This window comes from Balaenoptera acutorostrata, chromosome 11, assembly GCF_949987535.1.
Source record: "Balaenoptera acutorostrata chromosome 11, mBalAcu1.1, whole genome shotgun sequence".
NCBI classification, from domain to species: domain Eukaryota; kingdom Metazoa; phylum Chordata; class Mammalia; order Artiodactyla; family Balaenopteridae; genus Balaenoptera; species Balaenoptera acutorostrata.
Window position 1 is genome coordinate 10,632,668 of NC_080074.1, and position 7,950 is coordinate 10,640,617.

The 7,950-nt window shown below is 50.8% G+C and overlaps 1 protein-coding gene across 5 annotated transcripts; it reads left to right on the forward strand.

Moving 5' to 3' along the window:
* The first annotated feature begins 59 nt into the window (after positions 1 to 59).
* Positions 60 to 7,722, forward strand: C11H22orf23 (chromosome 11 C22orf23 homolog). 5 transcript variants are annotated; one of them, XM_007165635.3, is made up of 7 exons: positions 60 to 236; positions 537 to 648; positions 1,644 to 1,706; positions 5,211 to 5,393; positions 6,090 to 6,221; positions 6,419 to 6,519; positions 6,719 to 7,721. In XM_007165635.3, exons 2-7 carry the CDS (start codon positions 546 to 548, stop codon positions 6,788 to 6,790), a joined length of 654 nt encoding a protein of 217 aa, XP_007165697.2. In that variant the 5' UTR covers positions 60 to 236; positions 537 to 545; the 3' UTR covers positions 6,791 to 7,721. The 5 variants fall into 5 exon arrangements, with proteins under 5 accessions (XP_007165697.2, XP_057412371.1, XP_007165698.2 ...); XM_057556388.1 differs by having other exon boundaries at positions 6,419 to 7,722; XM_007165636.3 differs by lacking the exon at positions 1,644 to 1,706.
* Positions 7,723 to 7,950: the final 228 nt, after the last annotated feature.

The window sequence follows — 7,950 nt, forward strand, 5'->3', positions numbered from 1 at the left end:
GAGGTAATCACTTCCGGGAGGCAGGCGGGGCAATAAATGTGCGCATGCGCCGAGCGGCGAGTGCGCGTTACCATGGTAGCCAGACAGGCTACCTGCGGACTCTAGTAGCTGAGATCTCAAAAGTATTTCTGAGGCGCCCCGGCGCGGGTGCTGCTTCAGAGCCCTGGTTACGATCTGCTGAGCCCAGCCTCCGCTCTCTGTGAGGAGGGGCCACCCAGCCGGGGTCTTACTTTAGGGTGAGGTTTCCGTTTGGGCGTGTCACCCAGCGGGCACGGTTACCCTAACGCCCCTTTCCTCCCGAGGGGACTTCTCTGACACAGGCGCCAGGTCAGGTTGAGGTCTCTGTTAGCGTGTGGATCTGCCAGTGGATCTGTTCGGGGTGGGAGGATCGGGCACTGTCGCGATGTTCACAGACGGCATCACGATTCTCATGCGACCCGACCCCTGCTCCCAAACTATGAGTGGTGTTGGGGGTGTGGGAGCAGAGGTTGGATCTGGGAGACAGGGGGTGTGTCGTTGCGTTTTTCCCTCCTCAGAGCCCTCCAATGGCTTCCCAGGAGAGGGTGGAGACAGTGACCAAAGGAACAGCGTTCTGGCGCTGCCCCAAGCCAGCCACTTACGCCCCAGAGACCTGCGAGCTGCTCAGAGGTCAGTGCGTTAAAGGACACAAGAAGAGCGGTGGTCACAGTTACCCTCTGTAACTCAGTTCTCCCCTACATGACTTATGGTTTAGCAATTGCTGTTTCCATTTTACATATAAGGAGCCTGGAGTTCAGAAAGATTCAGGGGTCCTACAACTTGGAAGTGGCCAAAAGTCAAAGAACTGAGAATTTTAGAGTAGTTAACTCCCGTGCGTCCCTTAGATCACACTTTCAATTTCTCCAGGGAAGCTTTATTTCCTCCCCACCCACCACCACAGTGCAACCAACTATTAGGCGCCAGCACTCTACCAAATACCTTTTCCTTTGTGGGCTTAGTAGTCAGATACTTAGTAGTCAATTTCCTTCATTGGCAACCTGTAGTCAGATACCTAGTGTGTCCCGTTGAACTAACATTAAATTAACAGCCATCTGCCCCTCTAGTTCATGAACTCCATCAGGACAGGATGCCTGTTTTGGCTACATTTGTAGCTACAATTGTAGCTCCAGCCCCTGGCACATGCTTAATGAATACTTGTTCATTCATTCCTTCATCCACTCAACAACAAAAAAATTTAAGCCCACTATGTGTTTTAGACATTGTTCTAGGTGCTGAAAATACAGCAATAAAAAAGAGAAAAAAAAAAAAACAAGCAAAAATTCTTGGTCCCATGGAGCTAATATTCTAGTAGGAAGGTAACAAATAATAAGTAAGGTACACAGAACTTAGGTAGTGATGAGTGCTATAGAAAAAAAACAAAGCAGGAAAGGAAGGGAATTCCCTGGCTGTCCAGTGGTTAGGACTCGGCGCTTTCACTGCCAGGGGCCTGGGTTCAATCCCTGTTCCAGGAAACTAAGATCCCACAAGCCGCTGTGCGGGGTGGCCAAGTCTTTCTCAGGTGCTGAATGGGGGCAGGAGGTGATACAATGTTAAATTTCAGTGGTGTGAGATGAAGGCATCTGCCTGCATCTCAGGAGGCCTCACTGAAGTGCTTTGTCCTGCAGTGATGATGAAGGAATCCAAACTGACAAACTTCCAACAGCGCCACATCATGGACACCATGAAACGTAAGAGGCCATCCGCAGAAGCTTCCAGGGCAGAGGGATTCTGGGCCACATTTTTCATGCTTCTCCATATTAAGGAGTAGGGGACCTCATTTTAAAAGAGAAAAAAAAAATTGAATAGTATTTCTGACTCTTGCTACTGGGGAACTGACTTTGCAGGGTCTTTGCTTCTTCCCCAGACATGGGTCACAGCACATGAGCCCCTCCTGCAGTCTGGCTCCAGCCATCCTTCCCAACAGATCACAGCCCATTCGAGACTTCCTGCCCAGCCAAATACTCTGAACGCTGTCAAGTCTACAATCTAATCCCGCCCTCTTACACACATACCATACAAGCTCTCCAGAGGAGAGGACTGTGTGTGTCTCATTCATAGTTTTATTCATTCATAGCTTAGCTGGCAGGAACAAGATTACTGGCAGGCTTCCAACTTAGGAAAAATATGCAAAACCTTTCCACAGCTCACCTCTGACCACACATTGTATTATTTATTTTTAAGGAAAACAAAAAAGTGGATGTACACGGGCACAATAACAAGGTGCTCTCTAAGATCTTTAAAACCACCTTGCTTTCTGAGATTTAACTGAATCAACATGTAGTGGATCAGAACAGAGATCTGTAAAGTTACCTTTAAGAGGATGCCAGAAGGTCAAAACCTGCCAAATTTCACTTGAATCTACCAATAGCTATTGCCGTCTCTCTAGAAAGAAGGTACCTATCAGGAGGCATCTGGTCAACCACAGAGGCATAGGGATGGGAAAGTCAGAGAGACAAATATTGACAGTGCCTGCCCAGCCCTGGCAGGGGGAGGGAGGCTCCGTCAGGCCAGTTCAGAAGTCAGATCTCCTTCCTCATTGTAGACAAGGAAAACTCAGGCTGCCATTGCCTAGCACCACAACACAGCTGAGTCACATAACTCAATCTCCATACTCAGCAATCTACTAATCATTTGGTGTCCCCTATAACATGACTACAAAGAGAATATGCTAGAAATTCCACTAAAAGTAAATACCAGGAGACCAAGGACTGGGTCTGCCTTGTTCACCATGGTACCTTGGCTCCCAGGTGCTCAATATTAGTTGAAGGACTAATTGCATTAGTGGTTAGGGCAACACAAGTCACTGGTTTGCCTGGCAGTTTTGTTCTCCTTAAAAGGTTTGTCTTTAAAATATTGCCTCCAAGCATTGGTGTTGAGTCTGGTTTCTTCTCCTAGAATCATCTCTCTATTCCTCTCTTTTTTTTTTTTTTAATTTATCTTATTTATTTATTTTTGTCTGTGTTGGGTCTGCTGCACGCGGGCTTTCTCTAGTTGCAGTGAGCGGGGGCTACTCTTCATTGCGGTGCGCGGGCTTCTCATTGCGGTGGCTTCTCTTGTTGCGGAGCATGGGCTCTAGGCGTGCGGGCTTCAGTAGTCGTGGCTCGCGGGCTCTAGAGCGCAGGCTCAGTAGTTGTGGCGCACGGGCTTAGTTGCTCTGCGGCACGTGGGATCTTCCCGGACCAGGGCTCGAACCCATGTCCCCTGCATTGGCAGGCGGATTCTTAACCACTGTGCCACCAGGGAAGCCCTATTCCTCTCTTCTTAACCAAGTCCTACTTGTTGGTTTGAGGCTTAGTTCAAATTCTGTTGCAAGCCACAAATTCCTCTCCTTCACCTGGACTCCCAGAATTACTTGGGCCATAATTATCTGCTGAGACTGAGCCAAAGGAAGAGGTAGCATTTGGTACTGGACAGGTAGAAATAGCAGAGAGAGTAGGAGGAACATTCTAGAAAGCACAGCATCTCTTCAGAGAAGAGAGATAAACCATGGTGTGGCCCTAGGTAGAGGGCGTGAGAAGGGAAAGGTAGTGGGGAATAATGGCAGCTCTATCCTTCCGGTTCCTCAGGGCAGATACCTCAGAGACATCCTGTCTCCTCTTTCTCTTTCTCCCAGACCCCACATCCAACCCATCAGCAGTCCTGTCTGCTTGCCCTTTAAACCATATCCTGACTCTGACTACCTCTACCCTCGACCCCCAACGCTGTATTTTTTTTTTTTTTTTTGGCCGTGCCGCGCAGCTTGTGGGATCTTAGTTCCTGGACCAGGGATTGAACCCATGCCCCCTGCAGTGGAAGCACAGAGTCCTAACCACTGGGAAGCCAGGGAAGTCCCAACGCTGTATTTTCAAGGGCAGCTAAAGGTCTCATGTCACCCCTCTGCTCAGAACCCTCCGATGGCTTCCCACCTCGCACACAGTAAAAGCCAGTCTTTCCAGAGGCCTACGAGGCCTGGTATGTCTCTTGCCCTCTGTGACCTCTGACCTCTCTTCCCACTACACCCCACCCCTTGCTCAGTCCACTCCTGGCACCCTAACCTCCTGGCTGTTCCTCAGACCCTCCAGGCACATTCCCACCTCTGGTCCCTTACTCTTGCCATTCCCTCTGCCTGGAATGCTCTTCCCTGAAATAACTGCAGGGCTGGCCTCTTACCACTTTCGGATCTTTTCTCAAATGTCTCTGTCTCCGTGAGGCCGTCCCTGGCTACCCTATTTATAATTGTAAATCCTGCTCTGACACACCCTGTGCTCCATCGCTGTACTGTCACCATCACCATCTAACGTACTATATATTTCACTTGTTTTATCATCATCTACACCCCAGATGTTAAGTGCCATGAGGGCAGGGCTTCATCTTACTTACACTTTACCCCCAGTGCCTTGGGCCTGGCACAGAGTACACGCTCAATACATATTTGCCAGGTGGATGATAGAAGAAGGCTGGAAATGTAAGGGAGGTAGACAGGGGCCAGATCAAAACAGTGGCTGGGGACTGTGCTGAGCTGGGCTTTAAGGCAATTGAGAGGAGGGGCCAGTCAACCAGGTAGGAGGTGACACATTTGGCTGGCCGGGGGGAGGAGCCCCAGATCTGGGTCAAGGCAGTGGGGGTGGACAGTAGGAGGGATTGGTGTCTAGCACCAGCCAAACCATCCCTCCCTGCCCAGGGACCAAGCAGGTTTTAGGAATCCATCTATAGAAACAAAAGCACCAGGACCAAGGCTTGATGTACAAGAATGTTTATTACATCATTGTTTGAAATAGTTTAAAAAAAAATAAAACTGGAAATTGCCTGAATTTCTGAAACTAGGAGACTCATTGAATAAATAATGTGTCCATTCTAAAGACTAGTATATAGCTATAAAAAATAAGTTATATATAAATGGAGTGATCTGGAAAGATGTCCATGATAGATTGTTAAGAGTCTATTACTGAATAGAATACAGTATGATCCAGTGTTTGAAACATGAATCTTATATATGCACACGTATCTTTGAACATGTTTATGTAAGCATCAGAAAGAATGAGCTGAGACCACCAAATTGTTATCATGGCTTGTTGCAGAGGGGGGCTTGGAGGGGAGAAGGGAAGACCCTTCTGTACTGTTTGACTTGTTATAACAGGTAGGGACCACTTTTCTAAATTAAAAAAAAAAAAGCCAGGTGGCCCCCTCCCCCACCCTGACCCTTCCTTCCCCAGGAGGAGACACTCTCCCCCTACAGTGCAGCCCAACTTCCAGCCAGAGGGTGTTGCCTTCCAAGCAGCCGGCCTCAGCCATCTACTTGCCTCCCATCCTGGCCATCCGGTCCCACCTCCGGCCTGCCAGCATGTGCCAAGCCAACGGGGCCTACAGCCGGGAGCAGTTCAAGCCTCAAGCCACCCGTAAGTGAGGGCCCTCCACTAGAGCCCCTCTTCTACCTCCCTCCGAGGGGGTGGGGGGCAGGGAGACTCGCAGCCCGCAGAGCGCCGAGCAGGCAGCTAATCAAATTCTCACGTTGTTTATACCGATGCTCTTGAACCTCAGCACATGTTAGCTTGGGGGCTGCATGGGAAACTAGTTCGGTGTTCGTTTTCATACATTTTTCCAGAACTCTCTTTAACAATTAACTGGTTTCCGCCCATCTCTGATGAATGTTTGGCGGTCAGGCATCCCGGCCACTGCTCTCTCAAGCTCAGACGGTGCCTGGAACCCAGGGCTCCTCTGCGCTCCAGCCTATTTCAGGGAGCCATTCCCCCGCACCCGTTTCTACTTGGCACCTGACATGGCTCTAGGCCTAGCCCCTCCGACAGCTCCACGCAGCCTCCCCATCCCGGCTGCACCGCGGTGGTCACTGAGCGTTCTTAGCCTTGCTCTGCACCCAGGCAACGTGTGGGTTTTGACGAAGCTCTCTTGTGGGTTCTTTCAACCCCTTCCTGCCTATCATGACATGACCAGCTCGGGGGCACCCAGGGTAGAAGGTGCTGGGTTTGCAGAAGCCCTACCCATGTTACCCTGGAGCGAGCGTGCCCAACTGGGAACACGGACCATGAATGGGGGTGCTCGTCACGCCTTAACTAGGCCACGTCCGGGCCCGACAGGAGATCTGGAGAAGGAGAAGCGAAGACTCCAAAATATTTTTGCCACCGGGAAGGAGCCAGCGGAACGGAAAAGAAAGCCCCCTCCTGTGCGACAGGAGAACCCAGCCCCTGAGCTGGACCGGTTTGAAGAACGTGAGCCCCTGATGGGCCAGTTACGCAGGGGAGGGGAGTGTGTGTGGAGGGGGGAATCCCTGAGGGGCAACAAGTGAGAACCTGACCGCAGAACTGCTTCCTGTTCCCAAGAGAAGCAACCTGCCGTCCCTGCCATCCCTCCTGGGAGCCTGAGGGCCCCCGTTACCCTGTACACTGAAGGCCCTTTCCCTTTCCAGTGGTAAAGGAAATCCAGGAGAGGAAAGAATTCCTGGCTGACATGGAGGCCCTAGGGCAGGGCAGGCAGTACCGAGGGATCATCCTTACTGAAATCTCCCAGGTAGGAGAAGCAACAGGGAAATGGAGCAAGGGGTTGGGGGGGGAGGAGGCGATGCATCCCTGTGAGTGTGGAGGACGAGATGTGAGCAGGAATAAAGGGTCAGCTGTGGCCGTTTCGGGAGTCCGGCTCTAGCCTCACATCTGTGGTGGCTCCTGGAGTTCCTTCCCTGATCCCCAGCTTTCCCTGATGCCCTCTGCAGAAACTACAGGAAATGGAAGACCTTGACCACAAGAGGAGTGAGGAACTTAGGAAGGCTCTTGCCACCACTTAATCTGCCTCCGGAGGGGGGTGGGGCATCCCAAATCTACCACTGGAGCCCACCCCCTCGCCAAGCAGGGTCACCCCCAGGTCAGCCCACCCACCCCGGCCTTCAGCCATGTAAATGGTTGTATAGCACTGCCCCCACCTAGGGTACCCTGGACATAGCACCCTAGAAAATGGACCACGTCTCAGAAAATGAGCTGATTCTCCTTGAGACTCTGCCCAGGGATCCTCGGTCAGCTGAGCCTCTGAGACCCGTCACAGATACAGACACAGACACACACACGAGTCTCTTCTTGGGGAAAGAGCCCCACACACAGTGAAAGCAAGGATCCAGGTCTCACCATCTTGGGTGTATGTCTAAGGGCATCCACTGGGCTCCATTCCCACGGCCTCACCCACTGCGTGTCCCTGTGTCTGGCTCATTAGGTTTTCTGAACTTAGTAATGAATATGATTCCTTTCTTCCTACCTGTCTTAGGACCTACTTATTTGACTTCTTACAGCTTTAGGCAAATATTTGACCACTGTGATTAACAGGCTAATAAAACACATTTAACATAGGTCATTACGCACACCATTTTGTTTTCAGAGGGATAAACCTTATTTGTTCAAGGAGTTAGAATTTTTCAAGCCCAGTTGGTTTCTAGCTGTTTTGCATATTTCAAGTGAAAATGGAACGAAGGCTCCTGGAGCACCCCATGGCCGGGCGCTACGATAGGTGCCGGTGTCACTCTCGGCTGATTCTCTCAATAAATGCCTGCGATGGTTCATTATCCCTATGTGAAAACCAGGGCTCACCAAGATGCTATGACCAGAGTCATTTAACTAGCAAGTAGCCTACTCAGGATTAAAAGTTAGCTTTCTGTCTTTCCACCGAACGCACAGCCCATAGAAAGAAACCCAAAGGGGTGGGAGGGACCCAGACTGAAGGGGCCCTGCTTTGGAAGTCCACTCCCAGCCCGTGCAGTCTGAGCCCGGCAGCCTCGTCTCCGACGGCTTGCCTGTGCGGCCTGCCTCAAAGGGCTGCTGAGGAGACATCCGCCCACAGGAGCAGTGCCCCAGGCCTGGTGCACAGCACATGGCAGTCCCCATGTCTTGACAACCACAAGCCTTAGGGTCTCCAGTATTCTGTCATTTTCCTGTCCCCATAAATCAAAGTATTTGAGAA

Excerpts from the sequence above, each read along its gene's own strand:
- C11H22orf23 (XM_057556388.1), top strand. The coding sequence starts at position 546 with ATGGCTTCCCAGGAGAGGGTGGAGACAGTGACCAAAGGAACAGCGTTC. Across the intron at positions 1,707-5,210 it reads CATCATGGACACCATGAAAC|GAGGAGACACTCTCCCCCTA; the intron begins GTAAGAGGCCAT and ends TTCCTTCCCCAG. Across the intron at positions 6,222-6,418 it reads GCTGGACCGGTTTGAAGAAC|TGGTAAAGGAAATCCAGGAG; the intron begins GTGAGCCCCTGA and ends TTCCCTTTCCAG.